Raw genomic sequence first — 22903 nt, forward strand, 5'->3', positions numbered from 1 at the left:
GCTCTGTCCATTCTGTTATCTCTCTTTGGGCTTGAAACCACGTCCATGCCAAGTCAGTCACTTACATTGGTTCGTGGGCTTGCCTTTTAAAATCTGGTGTTTAGCCCACCTACACAGCACCGGTAAAGTACCAAAAACATATAAGGCTCGATGTTTTCAGCCTGGAGTCTGGACTACTTTATCTGTTTATTTTCCACGCTGCGCGATCGCGCTGCATTTTACATAGCGTGTTTCTTTGCTTTACAACGCTAATAGCTCTAACTAGAACAAATGCGAGACCCGTTGCATTGAAAATGCTTGTTTAAAATTATTATTTATTTGTAATTTTCCCCGTCTCTATCCCCACCGCCGCCCGCCCTTCTATGTCACATGACCTTTTGAGTCTGCCACGATGTGTTAACCAAAATAACTTTGTGTGCTGTGGACTGTAAAACAGTGATGGAAAAGAAACTTCAGATCCTAACATGCAGTACGCTTAGCTGAAATGCAGTATCTGGCTGATGGTGTCACGAGGCACGTGGCCACATGAGGCTGAAATTTTTTATTGCGCTGTTTTTAGTTTCTAAACCTTAAACAAAAGTTCTGCCTCTTTAAGAGACGGACGAGCTCTTTGTTAAGGTGACACAACAAAGCAGGGATGTTACTGGTTTGTAGAATTATTCTGTTCCTTGTGTCAGTAAGGAGTATCTGATTTACTAATGTATTTTGGTACCTGTTTTATTAGTTAGAAGTGCCATCTGTTTGTCCTGTTGCAAAATAATCAGATTACCCTTCCCTAAAGAAACTCAGGACTAAATGGGAACTTCTTTGAGCCAACAACGTTTTTCATTTCAGCTGTGTTGAATTCAGGGCAGCAATGAAATCACTGTACCACAGCCTTTTTTAGGGTCGAGCCTGCGTTGCATGCGTATCGCAGCGAGCCGCTTTAGTATTTAGAAAAGGGCGCAGAGCCCTGTCAACTTCACGTCAGTGTTTTTTATTGGTTCGTGGGCTTGCCTAATAAAATCTGCTTGCTTTCATTAGTCGGAGGCACGCATAGGTCATGCCTTTTCCGGTGGCTAGCCCTCCTTGAGCGCAGCGACCAAGTACAGAAAACATGCGAGGCTCGCTGTTTTCCATCGGGCTCGTAGACTTCTTTTTCTCTAATTTACGAGCGCGAGCTCGCTTGGCAGAAGTCGAGCACTTTACATAGTTAATTTAACTTTTTCGGGTTATGTACATAAATGCACTTTTGCCCGATAGGTGAAAAGTCGGGTTAGGAGTTTACAACGCGATCAGCTCTAACATGAGCAAACGCGAGACCCGTTGCATTGTAAATGCTTGTTTCGTTTTATGCGGACGCCGCAGTTTTGTAATTTCAGTCTAAAAAAATCTCGAAGGAAAGCAAGGCAAGATATTCACGCACGCTCCCCTTTATATGTGTTTGATGTTTAAGGTGGTTACTCTGATGTCTGCTTATTCTGCCTTCACCACAAAATGTCCTCAATTATTTATTTGGCATTAAAACTGAACACGAGGTCTAGTGGCATACTTACCGATTGAAGATCTGGGTATAGTTTATACTCCTGGCTGTGGGACTCCACCCAAATATTTCGATACTGGCAAATGTGCTTGGGCATCAAAGTCTAGTTTTGCTCAATGCCTGGGCTATGCCTGCAGTGTTGAGGAGTGGGAATTGTAACATGATTTCAGGACTGTCCCGTGATTCAGGCTTTAATACTGTGAACCATATGAGCCACAGCAGACTCTGACTATGCAGCGCTCTGTGCCAAGACACGGTAATCCGTTTCTGTGGATGGCAGTACATCTGCTTCCTGCATACACTAGAGCAGCCACTCAACACTGAACTGCATGGCAACCAGTGCAGATTACATGACCCTTGCAAATCCTCTCCAGACAACCAGGCTCTGTAGGCACTGTAGTTTCAGCCTTATGACTGGGATAAAAGCGCTTTACTCTGACCAGGCCTGGCTAGGTATTAAGGAATGTTGCTAACTGTGCTAGGTGGACCATTTTTGAAACCTGCTAGATAACGGTACTTCTCAGGGCTCTAATGGAATTTGCAGAGAAACAAAGGTGGAAATTGTGTCAGTTTCAAAAGTATGCTAACAGAGGTGTTATGCAAATTTTATTTGTTAGGCAGGAATTGTTTCCAATAATTCTTCTGGTGTTGACCAATTTATGTGGCAAGAAATATCCACTTATGAATTTACGCCAGTAGCTCTAACTTAAGCAAATGTGAGACCCACTTTATTGCAATGCTTGTTTTTAGGTGTGGTGCATCGGTGTTATCACAGGAACAGCAACTTCACATGCTCGCTGACTCCCTATGCACCAGCCCTGGCCCTACTAGGCACTCCTAGGAGCACAACTTCTACATCAGCGGCGGAGCTAGACCCTGGCATGCAGCAGGAATACATTCACTAGGTGTCCTATACAAGGATGGCACACTGACTCTCTTTGATACTCTGGCAGCAGAGACTGGCTTACCACAGGGACAGTTTCTGCTTTCTAACTCATTAAAGGCTTCTCTGTCGCATCATTGGGGGGGGACATATCGATGGAACCGCCAACTCACTTGATGATTCAATACATGCAGGTTATGGGTCGGGCACGCATTTAATGCATTGGCTAGCTAGTTCTCTGCAAATGCATACCACATCTGCACATGTAGGTTTGTGCGCCAAGTGGGAGGGCGATTTCACCTGGCCCTTTACGGGCAGGAAATTGGAAATGGCACAGGAGAGCCCCAACCGTGTTCCGCAGAATGTACGATTCTGCCTGATCCAATTTTACACATTACATAGGGCATATCTCACTCCTGAGAAGATACTGTCCCAGATGTGCGCTGGTTGCAGCTGACTTTTTACATATGATGTGGTTGTGTCCCTCCGTACGTGCCTGTTGGCAGGGAGTGACCTCTTACTTGGTTGCAGCTGACTTTTTACATATGATGTGGTCGTGTCCCTCCGTACGTGCCTGTTGGCAGGGAGTGACCTCTTACCTTTCTACCTGCATGATGCGCCCAGCATTAACTACATGGGAGGCATGCATGTTGGTTTCATTCCCCAAATCTAGGAAATACAAGGCAACCTCTCGTTTTTTGGACTTGAGCCTTTTGACAGCAAAGCGCCTTATCACAAAAAAAGAATGTAAGGCCTCTGAACTTGCTCTCTAGTGGCGTGACTGCGTACTCTCTCGGTGTGGGCGCAGGCAGAGGGGGCGGCGCTGCACAGGGAGGATAGCTTGGGGCTGCGCAAGTATCCACTGTCTTCTAGCTGGGAGACCATGCTCTCAGAATTTACAACACTGCAGGGTAAATCTGAAGGTGAACCAAGGGCCTAGAGGAGCGTGTTGAATAGAGAAACGGGGTGGGGGAGGTGGTCTGTAACCCTGTTGTAGGGAATTGCATAGTACCGGAAGTCTGAACTGCTGCATGGATTTGTCCCCAGGGAGCAGGGGTAGCTAAGTGGATAAGATGGGATGGAAGCAGGGAATTCGAAACATGAGGGAGATCATAATTATAGGCTCTGGTTATATTTGTTGAACCTACTGTTGTTACCAATTGTTATTCTGACTTTTGCTAAAAAAGAAAAAAAAAGTAAATAATGGAATTGATAAATCTTCTTGATATGCCGCAACTGTCCTGACATGAATAGTTGATCATTATGGGACTATCAGAACCTTCTTGTAGCTCTCCACTAGCTCATGTCCTGAAACTGGATACTACGGGAGACCCAGCTATCATGGTTAAGTCTCCCTCTAAGTTAGATACAATGTAAGTTGTAGCCATTGTAGACAAGAGTGTACTATGTGTTCATATGTGGACTACTGGAATACATATCTGCTAGAAATGCTTTCTTTACTGTTACTGGTTATACCCAAATGATATATTGTAAAATGGATAAAAATGGTTAAAAAAAACGAATAAACAGATTTATGGGAAAAAGAATAGAGCACTCTGATAATTCCTCTTTCATTCTTATTACAACAATTTGTCAAGAATTACTGGTGGACGGATTTCAGTTGTGATATAATACAACTCCTCTGGATCGCCCAACCATAAAGGAGCTCAGAGCGCTAAAGCTATTAAAACAAAGTTAGTGTTGGATTTCCTGAGAGCAAGCTTTCTTTATTCAGAACTCAGTCTTATAGATAGTCTTAGGTGTAATCTAAGGATTTGTGTGCACTAACCCGTGATCGAGTACCTAGCCTTGTCTCTCCTACTTACACCTGGAATCCGGAGGAAGTCTTTGTACCTGTAGCTCAGGGAGCCAAAGAGGAATCTTCACACTGGAAGCGAAGGAGATGAGTGCAGGGATGAGGCTTGCTCAGGACAGGAACAGGGCCAAGCACCAACTCAGGTTTCAGTGCAGTTTAGATAGTCTATGGGTGTAGCTGACTCCTAAAAGGCATGGCTCACATGGGAGATAGGAAGGTTCCAACAGGCCCTGGGAGAGAACACCTGTCAGCCTAATGTTTTTGATCTTTAGTGTAAGCAGGGGCAATCAATTAACATTAGCATATGGAGTCTATAGGTCATGGCAGTTGGAACCAATAAACATGAAACACGTCTTCTCGTAAATGTGCAAGCTGAAAAACTAATTGAACAATGGTACCAGAATGTTCTAATGGTCTGGGAAGGGTCCTGCCATGGGGCTAAGTGTAGTGGTACCATGTGGCCAGAAGGGTGTTTATCCAAAGGCGAAATGCAATATGTGCTCTACGTGCCCGACCCACTGTACGGAGGGTGCAAGAGGGGGTTGTGACGTCACAGGCCTACCTTGATTGTTAAAGTTACTGGGTCCCTTGTTATACTAAGCAGGTAAAAAGTTGTATACTTGCACTCGCAAGAGATTTAAATATTATATTGGCTCCTTTATAATGGCTTCCCCTTTTCTCGTTTAACCATTGCCAGGTACTAACACCTGTAAGTAACTGTGTTTTCTCTTACACAGTGGTGATTATTCCACGGTCTGCATGCTGTAATTCTCAGCTTTCCCAAGGTTTCCTTACTTTTCTCTGGGAGCTAGCATGAATCTTTATATAGATTCCACATTAATGATAGTTATCTCCCAAAAAATTCTACTTCTTACTTTAAACTCTGCATTTTATATGTCTCCGAGGCATCCCCTCTTCCTGATGAGACCACTGGATCCTGTTAAGGGTCCAGACTTCGTTGAGACCTGTCACAAAAGTTTGCTATTTCATGATCTGCTTGTGTACAGGCAACAGTAGGCCTGTTCAGATGGACTCATTGATACACAGTTGTTTGTGTTCCAACATACCCTTGCCTGTTTTGTACTATCTAGTAATGTTTTTGTTTTTGTTTTTTTTCACATGTTTTTTGGTTGTGGTTCTTTCACATGCACCTATGCTTTTAGAATACCCATGAGAAAATACGCTTTATGCATTAAATAAACTGTTTTTGTAATGGGAGCTTACTGAACACTATTGGGTTGCTTCCTTTGTTCAAATTGAATCAATTAAAGTAATTTTGCTGTCATATATCCATTATTTTGTTGTGAATTAACTCTCTGTGAATCCATTGTGCGTGTGTTCATGTTAAACATTTTTGTTAGAAATGGGGTATCTACTTGGCAGTGGTTTTCACCCTGTCCAAGTAGGAATACTCACTCTAGTCAGGATCAGGGAGTCAGACATCTAAGCTAACCTTGCTCACTCCCTAGTAGCTTGGCACAAGCAGTCAGGCTTATCTCAAAGGCAATATGTGAAGTATTTACCACCACCACCACCCTCTTCGCTAGTTTAGAAAAATACCCAATATTTATCTGAGTAAACCAAGACCAAATTGACAAAAATCCAACATATACAAATAAAGGTATTGCTTGTTAAAGGTTTAAAAGAGTCTTAATCCTGAAAAATCAGTGGTTGTATCCTTATAACACACAGCACCTTGAGTACCTCAAAAAAAAAAAGATGATGCAGGCCACAAAGGAGGTGATGCGTCAGAAAAGAAAGGAATGCATCAAGTCTTTTCCCGATGGACAGCTGATGGGTTGATTCTTTTCCCACTGAGATGGCGATGCGTTGATGTCTTACTGCGGTGCAGAGCCAATGAAGGAAATGACACCCAGGGATGATGCATGGAAAATCCAGACACAAGGCAGCGATGGGTCCACCCTGAAGCAGGCGCTACGTCGATTTTTCTGCTGCGGTGCAGGCGCTGCATAGATTTTTCTGCAGCTTTGGCACTTTCGTGTGGATTTTCAGTCAGGTTACCAGCTTCCACTTCCAAGGGCCGAGGGACTGGATTTGGCACCGCTTACCTAGACAGGACTCTCTGCAGAAGAGTCCAGGCACTGGCAAATGAAGTCTTTGATGTCCCTGAGACTTCACAACAGTAGGCAAGCTCAGTTCAAGCCCTTGGAGAACCTTGGTAAGCAGGATGTAAAAAGCAAAGTCCAGTCCTTTCACTCCCAGGGCAGTAGCAGGCCAGCACAGCAAAGCAACAAGCAGAGTGGCAGGTCCTCTTCAACCATCCAGCTCTTTTCTGTGGCCGAATGTCCTCAATCCAGGAGTGTTCTAAAGTTGTGGGGTTAGCAGTGCAATACTTATACTCATTTCTGCTTTTGACATATGCAAACCTGAAAGGAAAGTCTTTGTAGTGCACAAGACCCAGCCTTTCCCTGTCCTGGCCCCAGGCACACGCTAGGGGGTTGGAGAGTGCTTTGTTTAAGGTCAGGCACAGCCTTATTTAGGTGCAAGTGTGAGCGCCTCCCTCCACTCTAGCCCAGGAAGACCCATCAGGATATGCAAGACACACCTCAGCTCCCTTTGAGTGACTGTCTAGAGTGAGTTCAACTGTCAATCTGACCCAGATGTATATTCCATAGCCAGGCAAAGGCACAGAATGGTTAAGCAAGAAAATGCCCACTTTCTAAAAGTGGCATTTTCACACTTCCAATCTGAAAACCGACTTTACCTAAAGATGTATTTGTAAATTGTGAGTTCAGATACCCCAACTCTGCACTTAAAAGATATCTTAAGTCAATATCATTGTTATCCTATGGGAGAGATAGGCCTTCCAATAGTGGAAAACAAATTTAGCAGTATATCAGTCAGGACATGTAAAACATGCTACCTTTGAACTACACTGCACCTTGCCCATGGGGCTGCCTTAGGCCTACCTTAGGGGTTACTCATATGTTGGAAAAGGGAAGGTTTGGGCCATGGCAAAAGGTTACACTTGACAGGTCGAACTGGCAATGAAAAACTGCACACACACACTGCAGTGGCAGGTCTGAGACATGTTTACGGGCCTACTCATGTGGGTGGCACAATCAGTGCTGTAGACCCACTAGTAGCATTTGATTTACAGGCCCTGGGCACCTCTGGTGCACATTACTAGGGACTTACAGTAAATCAAATGTGCCATTCATGGAATAACCAATCACCAATACAAGTTACAGAAGGAGCACTTGCACTTTAGCACTGGTCAGCAGCGGTAAGGTGCCTAAAGACTTAAAGCCAGCAAAAACGAAAATCGACACAGGCTCAAAACAAGAAGTCAGAAGCAAAAACCACACCAAGAGCTAGCAGGTTTAGCAATTTTGAAAAAAAATAAGCAGCTGTTTGTAAAAGGTATGAACACTGACTAAAGGACGCAAGACTAAACAAAGTACGGTCTTTGTATTTACGATCTGAAGTTTGTCACAGTCAGCTGAGGGCGTTGCTGCACCTCTACTAAAGCGCCTCTGATTTTCAGCATCAACTAGCAAGGGTTCTCTAAACGAGGGTTCTTTAATAGATGAACACACAATTTGTCTGTCATACCTCGTAAGATTACTGAAATATAAAAAATGCGCGCCCTCTAAAATGCCCTCTTAACTTGTTCATGTTTTTTGGTGGTGGGGTAGAAATAGGCTGGGCTAAGAAACGAAATTTCCCATACAGAATGTTCTGTAGTTTCCCCACAAAATTATTTTCTTCCTTCAGAAACCAATTTGAAGAGCTGAGTATACCGTGTTCTGGTCAAGGATGTAGTTGGATCAAGATTCCTTAAGAGTTTGCTTAAGAATTAAAAGGTACATTGGTGAATGGACACCCACTGAAGTACACAGTATGGTTCCTTTAATTAGAACAGGAGCTTCCAGCCCCAGTGTTCCACTCCTCTTTCCAGACCCAACCAAACACCACCGAACCGGCATCCACGGCCATCACCCTCAACAACTGGTCCCACATCAACACGGAAGAAACCAAATCCATCATGAACTCTATCCACTCTGGCGCCCCTTCGGACCCCTGCCCGCACTTCATCTTTAACAAAGCCGACGACATCATCGCCCCACACCTCCAGACCGTCATCAACTCTTCTTTTTCTTCTGCTACCTTCCCCGAATGCTGGAAACATGCCGAAGTCAACGCCCTACTAAAGAAACCTACGGCTGACCCGAGCGACCTGAAAAACTTCCGCCCCATCTCTCTTCTGCCTTTCCCAGCCAAAGTAATCGAGAAGACCGTCAACCAACAGCTGACCACCTTCCTAGAAGACAACAACCTGCTCGACCCCTCACAAACCGGATTCCGAACCAACCACAGCACTGAAACCGCCCTCATCTCAGTCACTGACGACATCAGAACCCTGATGGACAACGGTGAAACAGTCGCCCTCATTCTGCTCGACCTCTCGGCTGCCTTTGACACCGTCTGTCACCGCACCCTAATCACCCGCCTCCGCTCCACCGGGATCCAAGGCCAGGCCCTGGACTGGATCGCCTCCTTCCTCTCAAACCGTTCCCAAAGAGTTTACCTCCCTCCGTTTCGCTCAGAACCCACCGAGATCATCTGCGGCGTACCCCAAGGCTCATCACTCAGCCCGACACTCTTCAATGTCTACATGAGCCCCCTCGCCAACATCGTACGCAAGCACGACATCATCATCACCTCCTACGCCGACGACACCCAACTTATACTCTCCCTCACCAAGGACCCCGCCAGCGCCAAGACCAACCTACAAGAGGGTATGAAGGACGTCGCAGATTGGATGAGGCTCAGCCGCCTAAAGCTGAACTCTGAAAAAACTGAAGTCCTCATCCTCGGCAACACCCCGTCCGCCTGGGATGACTCCTGGTGGCCCACGGCCCTTGGCACCGCACCGACCCCCACAGACCACGCCCGCAACCTCTGCTTCATCTTGGACCCTCTTCTCACCATGACCAAGCAAGTCAACGCCGTGTCCTCTGCCTGCTTCCTCACCCTCCGCATGCTCCGCAAGATCTTCCGCTGGATCCCCGCCGACACCAGAAAAACCGTGACCCACGCCCTCGTCACGAGCCGCCTGGACTACGGCAACACCCTCTACGCCGGGACCACAGCCAAACTCCAAAATCGCCTGCAACGCATTCAAAACGCCTCGGCCCGCCTCATCCTCGACATACCCCGCAGCAGCCACATCTCCGCACACCTGAGACACCTGCATTGGCTCCCAGTCAGCAAAAGGATCACCTTCCGACTTCTCACCCACGCACACAAAGCCCTCCACGACAAGGGACCGGAATACCTCAACAGACGCCTCAGCTTCTACGTCCCCACCCGCCTCCTCCGCTCCTCTGGCCTCGCATTCGCTGCTGTCCCTCGCATCCGCCGCTCCACGGCGGGTGGGAGATCTTTCTCCTTCCTGGCGGCCAAGACCTGGAACTCCCTCCCCACCAGCCTCAGGACCACCCGGACCACTCCGCTTTCCAGAGACTCCTAAAGACCTGGCTGTTCGAGCAGCGATAACCCCCCTTTTTCCCCTAGCGCCTTGAGACCCGCACGGGTGAGTAGCACGCTTTATAAATGTTAATGATTTGATTTGATTTGATTTCCTCAGCAAATTGTGGGCAGTAATGTGTTGTGTGCTAACTTAACTAATCTTTTTTTACCTGCTGAGTAGAAAGGCAGGCCGGTTGTTTTTGTCGATGCTTCTTTGAATTGCTCTTGCTGCATGAAGTCTTTTTTTTACACCCAAGGGGCATGGCTTTAAATCCTGATTTTCCGTAAGGGAAATATAATGTTAAGAATCACTTATTTTGTGAAGAATTTTCAAGTCCCAGTATGTTGGTCAGCATCATTTTAGACCACCAGATGGCGCTGTAAGATTAAGTTATGTGAGTCTACTTAAAAATGTTTAACATCCAATTGTAAAATGTTTACTTCAAGTACTCAAAGAAAGAGTAAGGAGGCATCAAACAAGGTTTGACTCTTAGTTGACAATCAAATTCTGAAAAGTTATATTGAAGTTGTAATCACGTGAATATCTTAACCATAAACCAAACTTGCGACTAGTTCTGCCATGAAGAAGGGTGCTAGACGCTTTCCAGTTCTTAATTTGTAAATAAAGAGGTTTGCTCAAAGCCCTTCTCTTAAACACGAGGCTGAGGTAATTAAATCTGCCAGCACTGAATACTGAGGCAGCTAATCCTGAAGCGATCTAGGGCCTCTTCAATCCATTTACAGCCACCCCTACCCCTTCAGATCATCCTGCAGCTTTCTACTTTCTCCCTTTATGACGCTTTTTAGTTTTTCCTTCTTCCGTCTTTCCCATATGTGTCTTTTGCTCGCAGCAAATGCTTGAGGAATAAGAATAAGCCCCGGCCCTCACAAATAAGTGCCGGTGCTCAGCACCGGAAACAACAAGCACAAATTAAGCACTGGCGCTTTCTGGCGGTTATATTTCAGAAGCAGTAATTCCAATAAAAACTCGAACAGATTGGCAAATAAGGGGCAGAGATTTCATTGCACTTGTAACATCCATACTCTCGCCAGTGAAGTCTCTAGCGTTAACATCATGTTTTTGTGCTCACTTGTTTAATTTCATTGCTTTCCCTTCCTTTTTTCCGCTAAAAAACACTTGTACAGGCTCCGCTCCTTCCGATCATCCTTTTATATCATTGAATATTCGGTGGACCTTAATCTTGCACTCAGCATTCCGTCCTTATAACCATTATTGACGATTGTCTAGCATGAATTCAACGTTCTTTGTCGTTGGTACTTTGTCACATGTTGAATCTTGGGAGTATGTTTTTGTAACAGTTAAATGCCAGTTTGTTTTTGACAAGGACGCTTTTATTATGTACATACAAACAAAAACAGACCATTAGCAATTTGAATAATCAAAACCTCCTTTCTCAAATAACTTCTCTAAAGTTAAGTATGTAATACCTCATATTACATAATTAATTTTAATGAACATAATATGTTTAGTTTTAATATACAATTATGTAAAGAAGATAGAGCACTGAAAAGTAAGCATTGCAATTCGCCATAACCAAGTTTATGTACAGTGCCTGGCAAGTTCCGAATTTGTTACCTCCGGTATAGATTTTTGTCTTGGGTAGAAAAGGGTCGGCGTATTCGAAATAGGCTTGCAAGGATTGTGTGCGCCCAGCTTTAATGGGCGTGTATTAAAATAGCATTTACAACTGTTGGTTTTATGCCTCGCAGGCACTTTACATGAATGTAATTGTCTATATTCTGTTATGAAAACTGAGTATTGTATTGGGTTTGAAGTGATGGACTATTTCGAAATCTCTGTACTTTATGTATTTCTTTTATTGCATTTATCAATTTGCATATGTTGTATACTGTTTATGTTTTATGAAACTTCATATTCCAAAATAATCAGATTGATGATGACGAGTGCAATATGGTTTGAAGAGAGAACATTTTTTCGTTTTTAGGTATTGGTTACAGGCAGCTTTAGCACCTTTTCTTCAGACCTGTTTACAGTGTACTTAGAGTGGGTTTTAGGTGCACTAATATCCTGGGCAAAAGATTGAGGGACAAAATATTGTATGGTGAATGTGTATAGATGTTATGTATCGTCAAAGCGCATAGATGTGCAGTTAAGAATAGCTGATTCAAACGTCTCTCTCTGCACTTACCTTTCAATATTTTGTCTATCCATTCTTGGTACATCATATTAGTGCTGCACAATATTCGTGTACTCAAGAGTACTGTCCTACAAAAAGCTACAGATTGTGTAACGAGGTAGAGGACGAAGTGCTTCGACAACGTGTTTTATGATTCTTTCCAGTTACTGTGCAGAAGGTGTGGCCAGGCCGAGCTTTTGCCCAGAGGTTATGTAACAGTAGCTGCTGTCAGACACGTTCAGTCTTACAAAACAGCGGATGAAAAAGGGCTTCTCTCTTGTGGCCACGCTTGTTGTGTCCCTTGTTTTTCACCTTTGTACAGACACAGCCTCGGGCTCCCGCAGGTTGCTCGCCTTTCCGTGTGATCGGGCACTTTGTCTGTGGTACCCCTCTAGGTGCCGCATTTATAAACGCTTCCTGCGTTGTGAGAAAGAAACCCGTTTCGCTGGTTCTCGGCACATTTACCAGAATTGTTTCACCTATTTCCCTTTACTGACTGCACGTCTAATGCACGCATCGTTTTGTTTTTCTCCTTTTAAGGACTTTTACTGGAAGGCCAAGCCTAAAGTAGAAACGGCCGTTGAACACAGCAGAGGTAATTCTGTTTTTTTTCTTGTGTAATGAACAATGATAATTGACCGTTAGACCGAATGTGACAATTCAGTGGTATTCCTCAGATCTTAATGACACCTAATTTACCACCTAAAAATCCTCCTCCTGAAAAGACGATCTGACACCAGGAGCTCCAGGGATGGTTTAACCAGGCCGGCAAAGGAAGCCGCGGAATGTGTGCTGGGCCTGAAATGCTCACCCAAGAGTACAGAGTGCGTTGCTATGATCAAGCGGCCAGCCGACTGAGGTGAAAGTCGGAGCGCAAGAAGCGAGCGCCGCGCAGCTATTTGTACATTCATCATTCGTACCGATATATAGCAGGACGTCCGAGTGATCATATGATCACTAACAAAACACTGTTCGCAGGCCTGTCCTCGATAGCTCGAATATAACATTACTTGTGTCGTTTATAGCATTCATTTGCAGCCCTTTCTTTGCTAGTGATTTGCGGTGCTTGGAATATGATTCAGTGTTGTGGCAAACCCTTACAAACACAATACCAGCGAGGAAAGACGTGGGCACCGCACTGTGGAAAGAGCATTAACATTTCTTTCGTTACCGGCACTTTTCTCTGCAAGCTGCACCGCCTTTTAAACGAAAAGTGCACCCAAGAGCAACGATCACACTCCAATTTACCATTCTTCATTTTTGGGACAGCACTCTGTTTTATTCTCTTATTTGAAAGACCACTGATTAAATTTTAACACAGTAGTCAAGCTTAGGTTAGCCTCCTGAACCTAGAGAAATAATCGTCCCAACACTTGTTTTTGTGAAAACAGATTTTGCTTCTTTAGGTTTGACAATATTATTGTATTAGCACTGTATATGTTCAAAGATGTCTTAGAACGGCATACCCAAACATACTTTCAAAGCTGCTATTATAAATGACGAATTTCTCACACTGGATCGAAGGGCACTTTAAAACAGTGCTTAATTTGTAAATAAAAACACGTGCCCAAAGCCCTCCTGTTAAACACGACTGCTGCAATTAAATGTGCGAACACGGAACACTGAGGCAGCGTCATCCTGAAGCCATCTCCAGCCTCTTCAATCCATTTAAAGCCACTCATTGTCCCTTCAGCTCACTCCTGCAGCATTTTGCTTTCTCCCAGTGTGATGCTTTTTCGGTTTTCTCTCCCTTCGTCTTTACCATTTGTGTCTTTTGCTCGCACTAAATGCTTGAGACAGGGAAGTAAGCGCCGGTCCTAAAAAAAAAAGTGCCGGTGCTTCGCAGCGGAAACAACAAGCACAAATTAAGCACTGCTTTAAAAGAAAACGTAGGTTTATATCAAACAGCCATGTTTCTCTTGTACAAAGTCGTCTTCTGAGATAGCTGTGAAGCAATATTAATGTTGCTGTAATGCAACTTTATTGCACGCCCTATAGAAAATATATATTTTTCGGAAAACACATTTGCTGGGTATTTCTTTTGAATCTCATGATTATTTTGGAACTTAATCGGTGATCTCCAAATAGAAAATGCGAAACAAAATGATTATCATCATTAAGGGTTGATATCAAATTCTTACACTACATAAATAGAATAAAGTGGAATGCCGTCGTGAAAACTGTTGAAAATGTACTAATACACAGAAGAGGACATCCATGGCAGAAAAGTGCACCAAACTATTAATTCCTCTTCTAAACCCACTTCTTCATGTACTTCTACCATTTCTATGTTAATTTGCGATGTAACTCGTCAGTCTCATGGTTCTTATTTGTCTAAATGTGTGTAAGCGGTACTCATGCAATTACCTCGCATGCAGGCAGTTGAAACAAAAGGAAGTGTATATCCACTGTGTACTCCTGGAACCTGTTTCCCGTGGCAGTGCATCCTTTGTACAAAGGGGAATGTGCTATGTGTCGTTAGAATTTCACTGTTAAATTTTCTAATTTACACACACATCTTATTGTCTCTAAACCCATGGTTCATTTTGTGACTACCCCTGCTCCTTCATAGGTTCCTACATAGGAGTTGGAATCCTGCTATTACACCCTCGTCCCTGTCTTTACATATGAGAAGTCCTTAATACTTTAGGCACACCAGAAACTGTAATAGATACAGCACTTCATGTGAGTAAGTAAGTTTATTAATGCATAGTTAATTAAAACCATTACATATAGCATATACAGAAATGAAACAATTAAAATGTTACCTTGCTTATACAATATAACCATTGTAACATATTAATAAAAAAAATAGCTAGTCAATGGAAATATTTTTGAAATTGTCCTCATTAGCAAGAAAACTGAATCTAAACTTAAACACAGTGGCCCAATGTGTTGACGGCCTAAATCTTTGGGATACCATGCCAGTGTGTGTTCTGGCTAAGGGCTAGCAGCTTATCATAACTTGCACATGTGGGGTCCTTTGGTTTACTACACTTGAATTAGTTGATTTGAGCCAGAGGCACCAACACAGATTTATACTTTCATACTATTAAGAATAAAAGTGCCTGCTAAAATAAGATAATAGGATGACGAGAGCTAGCTGGTCACTAAAGTTCCAAGGGAAGCAAAAATCAGTCATTACTACAAGGCAAAAGGCTCTCTATCCATGCGTAAAAACCCCAGTATTAGCCCTTTGGTGAAGAACAATGTGGGGGAGACCTTTTTACCGTGCAATAGAAATTTGGTATCTCTAGCTGTATGTTGTGGCCATGTAATAGCGCCATCATAGCTGTGATCCAATTCATAGAGCTTTCAGTGAGGGGTATAACAATTTCTTTCTCATTGGTGTAACTGTCAGACAAATACACAAGAAATGTAGAACACTTTTCGTCGACAGACTGCAAAGGTGGCAATTAGGATCTGCCCAAGTTTGCTTCCACAAAGGGACCATGCTTAGATGGAAAAACACCCATACGGTTTTGGAGGAAAGAATGTTAGATGGTGCCTGCAAGGTGAGTCGTAAGATAAGACTGGGGATGCCAGGAAGTATATGTGTGTAGGACGAACCATCTGTCGTGTTGTCTCGCCATGTCTTCTTTATTCGATGTCGAAGAATAAAGTTTAGAAGCCTTGTTAGTAATTTTTTTAAGCAAAGTAAAAGCGATATTGGTGTTCTATGCTTCGTGTAAGTTTAAGTTGGTCAAAGCTTGCCTTAGAACAGATAACCAACATGATCTATCTTCAGGTTGCAGCCCCATTTCCATCCAACATAGTGCAGCCAAAATGTCAGCAGGAGCGGCTCTTAATTTCTAGCACATTTTTATTTTTGCCCCCGAATGAATTGGAACTTGATGGAACAACCCAAATTCCAGCCTTACCTGAGCTTGAGATTAATGTTTTGGTAAATGGAAAATAGACTTAAACAGAACTGACTGAAGTCAGTTAAGCAGGGGGGCATGATGCCCTTTAAGTAGCTCCAAGCCGTAGGTGAGCAATGGAAGGAATTTCGCTCCAATAACCTGCAATAGATAACTGCGATGTGCTGCCTAACTTTTTTTGTAACTGTAAAAAGGCAAAACATAGTTTGTGAACCACCCCTTGTAAATGCAATGAATGCTCTTTTTAAGATAAGCTTGCATCCAGCATTACTTCAAGATACTTAACCTGCGCTATCAATTCGCTGGCAGCCTCCCATTTGAACTTGATGCGACTGGTGTTTTGTTTGCCCGAAAAGCAGATCACTTTAGTTTTATTGTGGTGTAGCACGAGACCCCACATGGTTGTATATTCCACAAATTTAGAAATTAAATGCTGGAGACCAAGCTGTGTGTGGCTGAAAAGCACAATATTGACTGTGCATTGTAAGGCACGCACCGGTTCATCGTTTTTTTTTTTTGGGGGGGGGGGGGTCACATGCCACTTCTGCTAATCTAGAGTTAAAATCTGCTGTATAGATGTTAAATAAAGTCTGGGAAAGCACACACCTCTGTTTTAATCCATTATACATACGGATCTTTCAAGTGATTCTGTCACCATTTCCAATTTTTACCTGAACCCAGGTATCTGTGTGTAGATTTAACATTGCATCTTGCGATTTCGGTGGTATACCCCAGCTGGACATTTTCGCCCATATTTTCTGGCCTGGCAACTTATCAAAGGCAGCTTTTAAATCAACGAAACAGTCATAAAGTGACATGTGTTTTCTCTTGGCTTCTTCAACAAGAAGTGAGACCGCCAAAAGATTGATTGAGGTGTTCATTCCTGCCCTGAAACCCATCTATGTTTTTGGAATGATGTTAGTTGCAGAAATCCATGCTTTCAGGTCCAGTAATAAATTAGAGGCAAAAATCTTAGCTTCCATTTCTATCAAGCAATTAAACGATAATTTGTTGGATCTGTTCTTGAACCAGCTATATGAGCTGCATGATACTGCCTCTCCAAGACAGTGGTATGACGTTGGTAGTAAAGGCCTGATTGAACAATGGAGTAACGATCGATGCCCCATAGAGTTGGGCTTGTTTAAATCAACGGTTGGGAAGACCGTTCAGGCCAGGAACCCCATCAGGTCTCAGCTTTTTAAGTATTAACCGTAATTATGCGTTGGACAGCCATTGGGTTACCACAGAGGGTTGCAGTTGGAGTGTTAAAAGAGAGCGTTCCACTTTAGGCTGAGCGGGCTGCATGTTCCTTACTTCCTAATCCCCTAAAAACGCTGCCATAATGAAGCCTGACCATTCCGCTTCCGAAATTCCTGCATTGTGGTGGCTGGTTCTCCTGTTAGCAAGGGAGTTAATTTCAACCCAAAAGCAATGACACTTTTTTGTTTTGCTTGCATGCAGAAGCTTCAACCAAACTCTGGTCCGATAAGACCGCTTGGCAGACCAACTGTTATTGTTATATTTTTGCCTTAGGGCTACAATTTGTTGCCTAGAATCAAGGCCAGCTACTGGATATTGTAGCGGGAGCTTTCTAACAGCCCTCAGTCTTTTTAATTTTTTTTTTTATCTGAAGTGAATTGTTCAGCTATGAAGCCCCTTCCTTATTGTTTTTTAGGATTTTTAGCACCAGTTACTGCAAAATGACCTAGGAGCGTCATGGTCAGGGACTCCCAGAAGTATGTCATATCTTGTAAAGGGTTGTATATTAAATGCCTAAGATTGTATGCACTTGGTGTAATCAACAGATAATTTGTGAAAGACGCTCTAGGAGGGTTTAACAGCAATTGGATGTGCTGGCCAAAATGGTCACTTTCCACTCTGTCAAGAATACTGTAATGCCTAACCATTGAGAGTAGTTCCAAGTCAACAAATGTATAGTCCAGGATGGAAGAAGACTTGTTCGTAACTCTAGTAAAAGCTGGTAGTCGTGGGCAAAATTCCATGGAGGCTGACGTGAGCGTTGAGATGGTTGTTCCGTGCCACTTCGCTAGTATGTCTCGAGTATATTCTGGAATGGCTGCCTTGGTTGAGTGGCCTACCAAAACTGCATGGCAGGGAGGATTAAACTGATACTGCACTTGACTAAGATTGCAGGGCTGATCGTTGGCCAGAATGGAGGACTGTGCTGTTACTTGAACCTGAGCGAGGGGAGCCTGCCTTGGGCTAGGGCCAATTTGTTGATTGTCCTGAGGGTCCTCTGAGATATTGTGAGGTGGTGCCTTACTCTGATCCTCTAGATTTATGTCATTGGGTACCGGTGGAACTATGTCTACTGACTAGACTACACTGTCTGGAGCTACTTGAACAGTGTCTCTCCTTTCCAGTTGAATGGGCTCTGATGGTATAAACTCTTTAGATTGCAGAAGGTTGTGTGGTTCCTATTGTTGGAAGAGCAAATAAACTGGCTGTAATTTCTGCTGGTTGTTGTCCTCCTTTGAAGGTTGTAAACATCCTGAGGGCAGTAATGTTGGATCTAATTCTTTATTCTGCTTCTTGTTCCCAAGAAGTTTACGCTCTCTCTTAGTCATAGGTAGCTTTGCTTTTTTGGAGGACTCCATCCTGAGGCCTCGTGGGAGAGCTCTGTAATGGACAATAGACCAGGTGCTCCAGTGAAGTCTCTATTTCCTTTGCTTCAGGGACCCCACTTCGTCTTTTTCTGTAGTCAACACAGCTACATGACTGGGCTCAAGAATTGGTTTCAGATCGGGGGTGGCCTGCATCCTCCCGAACTGGCTTACTTCATAGTTAGCCTGCTGGTAATTGTCACTGTCGAGTTTTGAAGCAGTCTCAGGTACTGGGGAAGATTTTGAAAGCTTAACGACAGCCAAGATTTCTTTGAGACTAAACATCATTGTTTTTAAGTGATCCACAAAAGAAGAGCATTGACACAAGTGATAAACTGTGTCAGGATCTTTTTGCACTCGTTTAATAAGATTGTTTAAGTCTTGCAACTTTTGGTTATTGCCAATGACATGAATTGCGAGAGAGTTTAGAATGTCAACTTGAAGGTCAAGTTTTTCGGAGTGAAAAGAGAGGGCAGAGGCGATCACTTGCATTGAGTTTAAAAGCAGGGCCCACAGAGGTGGTGGCACAAGTGGGTTCTGACCCATATCATTTTTGACCCCCTTATTGTTGGCCTTCATCCGTGCATGCTTGTGGAGGTCCTGCTGCAGTAATGAGGCTTGTACAGTGGCCCCCAGCTTATTACTAAACTCAAAGAGTTGCCTCGTTACTCTGTGTCGAACTCCAGGCTGTCCCCAAGATTTGCTCTCACTGGCAAACAAGAATCCGATTGGGCTGGTTTATTAGACTGTTGAATCTTTATTGGTGAGAGCTGGACCTTATAATCATGTTTGGGGCCTGAGGTTGTAGTGGCTTCCTGCTGCTCCATAAGGTCATCTTGGCTGCTATCAAATGGACTCAATAAGAGCTCTTGCCATGAGACAGAAGGTTCCTGAGATATTTTTGGCGAGGAATTGACTTGGCTCGATTCACACAGGAGTAAAGAGGATCTCTGCGAGGGGACATGCTGAGAGGTGATTTTATTTTCCACAATGACACTGGAAGACAGCTCCATCGAACATATGTCTTGGTCAGGTGCATGTCTGTCAGCTAAGATTTCCAGTTATTTTGGCCTGTTCGAATTTAAAGGTTCCTCCTCTGCCAACATCAAGTTAGAGCAAACCCTAGCTGACGTGCTAGCTGACGTACGGCCGTGACCGGGGGAGAGGTTGCTATAGAAGATTTAAGGATGTCCGTAATCTTTTCCTTCTTCAGTCTTTTGGAAACAGGACTTGAAGTTGCTGATGTGCACTTGCTGAGGCCGTCTGTGACTGTAGAAGTAACTTTTATCTTTGGCACTTGTCTCTTGTTGACTTTCGATGGACTGCGCACCTTGCTGGACCTCATGGCGCAGAATAGCAAGTAGTGATGATTTAACAATGAGCAGCAGCAAATTTGATTGGCCTGACGCTCAAGGCCTTGATATTACACTAATAGGTGACCAGGTGGGTGATGCGGCTTAACTCTCTGGTCACTCGGAGTTGCGACGGGTAAACTTTTAAAGTTGGATGATTGGTGTAACTTGGCCCGCCAGCCCCTCCAATTTGCTAAATGGCCGAAGTATACTGTCGCTGTTAGTCAATGGAGGCGCCACCACACCCCACCTACGCCTTTGGTGGGGAGCACGAGCGTGTCCGATGTTGTTACAGATGCCGCCACTGCCCACCTTTCACCTGAGGTGGAGGGTAGGAGCATGCCCCAAAGAACATTGCAGGTGCCACGTGGATGTTGATTAAACGGATGGAATAATAGCGAGTGGGACACTGCAGGCCTCCCGGATGCTTCACCAGGAGCCCCGGGCATGGACCCTGCAGCGGTCAGCCATGGCCTGAGCTATGAAAATTAAAACTCACAGTAGGCAGCAGGAGGTCCAACGTCTCAGGAGCCACCCCCCAACCGTACTGCACAACAAATAAACAAAATTGCAGGAAGCAGACCGCAACAGCAGGCCGAAAAATTGACCAGCAGGCTGGGTGCAGTTCAAAGGAATGATTGTTCGCTGTCCCGAGAACCGAACTGGCCAAAACTGGCTGCCGTTGCCGCTCTACAATCCACTCAATAACCTCCTCAATTCCCCTCCTCGCCGCGCTCTACCTGCTCCGTGATTTTATTGACTTTATTTTTCATAACATTGGCAATTGGTGCACTGAGCATGTAACTGCCTCGCTGATGTAAAATATGTAGGAACGTTTTTTCATCTCTAATCATTTTGCTGTGAATTTGCCAAATAATCAATAATTGGCAGTAGTCTGGGCCTGGTTCACACAGGTAAACCTACACTTTTTTGTAAGTTTACACTTGCTTTAGAACTTTAATACTGTTTTAGTATTCACCAACTATGAGTGTAGTTTTACTACTAGTATTTTACTAATATAATTTTACTACTACTAAAATGACTAGTAGTAAAATTACACCACTTGGAGTCTGTGAATATCAAAACTGTATAAAGTTACTACAGCAAGTGTGAATTTAGACAAAAGTGTAAGTATAGCTTTGTGAATCAGCCCCTCAGCGTTTCCTGGTTTCAGAAACACACACACAGTTGCACTGATCGATAAACGCCCATTGTACCTTGCGCACAATGTTATACACATATCATTAATAATAATCGGAGCTCTTCTACAATAATTCATCCTGTCCCTCCACAAGAAGAAAACACCAAATTTATGTGAACAGTTTATCAAAGTCTTAATCAATGTTCAAAAGAGTTAAAAGTTTTGTTTTTTTCATAACCTTGCTTGATTGATGAATACTTCTCTGAAATACAAATTGTCCTCCTGTAGCCTCTTATGACAATAGTTTTCCAGATTGGAAACATACAAATTCAATTGCAAAGCTGCAGCAATATTGTAACACACTGCCTAGCAAGGATGCCATTGAACATGAGGAAGGTTATATCCAGTGATCCAAGATCGTCTCCACCTTCTCCAAGTAACACAAAGAGTTTAAGGTGTCCTGGAAATGGAAGTGCCAGAGTAATCAAGTAATGTACAAACAGATAACTCTTTTTAGCCCAAGGTAAACCTTTGAGTTCAAGGGAGAGTGTGCCCCTTATTGAATCAGTTAGAGATATGTAGAAATAATTTACTTCAAATATCACTTCAGGCAGCAACTGTGGAACATGTAGAAAAAGAATCAGCAGTGCCTACAAATTTCAGGTTTTAAGTAACTCAGAATTTCCACAGTTAACAATTTTAAAGGTCCATAAACGAGAGTTCAAACATTAAGGTGGTCATTATGACAGGACAAAGATGATTCACCACCAACAGGCTGACGGTAAAGACCGCCACATTATGAGTTTGGAAGGTTGGCCTCTGCCAACCCACCACATCTCCACTCACACCGCCAGGGTGGTTGGAAGCTCGCCCCACCCCCTCAGCAAGCACTAAATCCCCCGACCCTCCTTCCAGGTACAGCACCCCCCTCTCCCCCCCTCCTCCCCCCTCCCACATACATGCACAAAGACACCCACATGCACAACGCATACACTCATCCACCTACACTTACATACACGCATTCGCGGACACGCATCCATACTCTCATTCACCTCAACACTCATACACCATTCAACCATACATAGACACACGCATACACACACCCATACAAACACATATACACACGCAGACAAACATGACACACCCATACAAACATGCATACACACATAAAGACAAATACCCACTCATACACGCACACACAGCACCCCCCTCCCTCCCACCTCCCTCCCCTGTTGGACAATCAACTTACCTGTCCGAGGAGGAGGTTGTCTGGCAGGAAACAGAAAGGGGCACTTCCACTGCCGACAGCGCCCTGCCATCAGGACACCGCCAGGCCGTGTTATTGCACATAATACGGCAGGCGGCGTCCTTCTGGCGGGGCATGGCGGAGCTGGTGGTGGAACCTTCCCAGCACCTCTGCAGGCCAGCACCACTACTTCTGGATTTCTGCCCAAAGTGTAGCGGAAATCCAGCAGTACCCGTAATATGGTGGGCGGAAGACCACCAGCACTAGCGGTCTTCTGGTGCCCGTGGCTTTGGTGGTCTTCAGGGAAGAACGCCAAAGTCATAATGACCACCTAAATATCAATGGAAAGAAATAAGTATAATAGACCAACGAGGATTGCTATAAATTCACATACAGAAATACAAACTGGCAAAAAAGTACTAATACCAAAAGTTCTGCTAAACATGCAGCTTTTATGGAGGAACCATGCATCATGTCTGACACAAAACGGATGTTCAACAGTATATTAAACGCCATGATCCCAGTGTATTCATCTCGAAATTCAGATCACCCATTCCAGGCTTTTGAAGCCAGACCTGCAGTATACATAAAGATCTGAAGGACTGCATAACATCCTTTACTATGGCAATATTACTCTCATGAGACATTTCTATTTAACGATACAAGTTCAAGTGAAATCACAGCTATTGAGTTGTGCCCGACCTTAGGTTCAGAACATATAAACAAAAAACACAACTTACATTCACATGGGAAGATCACTTCCAGTGTTCAAACCTTTTGCAC

The 22903-nt window shown here is 43.9% G+C and overlaps 1 protein-coding gene and 1 long non-coding RNA gene across 4 annotated transcripts in view; one reads left to right on the forward strand and one right to left on the reverse strand.

Moving 5' to 3' along the window:
• Positions 1 to 22903, forward strand: part of APOO (apolipoprotein O) — a 769977-nt gene that overhangs the window by 200899 nt on the left and 546175 nt on the right. For both annotated transcript variants that reach the window (XM_069204825.1, XM_069204824.1), the window contains exon 4: positions 12417 to 12471. In XM_069204825.1, the coding sequence (XP_069060926.1) occupies positions 12417 to 12471 (55 nt within the window). The remainder of the gene's footprint in view (positions 1 to 12416; positions 12472 to 22903) is intronic.
• Positions 1 to 22903, reverse strand: part of LOC138250227 (uncharacterized) — a 155759-nt gene that overhangs the window by 14162 nt on the left and 118694 nt on the right. The window lies entirely within an intron of this gene.

This window comes from Pleurodeles waltl, chromosome 8 (assembly GCF_031143425.1).
Source record: "Pleurodeles waltl isolate 20211129_DDA chromosome 8, aPleWal1.hap1.20221129, whole genome shotgun sequence".
NCBI classification, from domain to species: Eukaryota; Metazoa; Chordata; class Amphibia; order Caudata; family Salamandridae; genus Pleurodeles; species Pleurodeles waltl.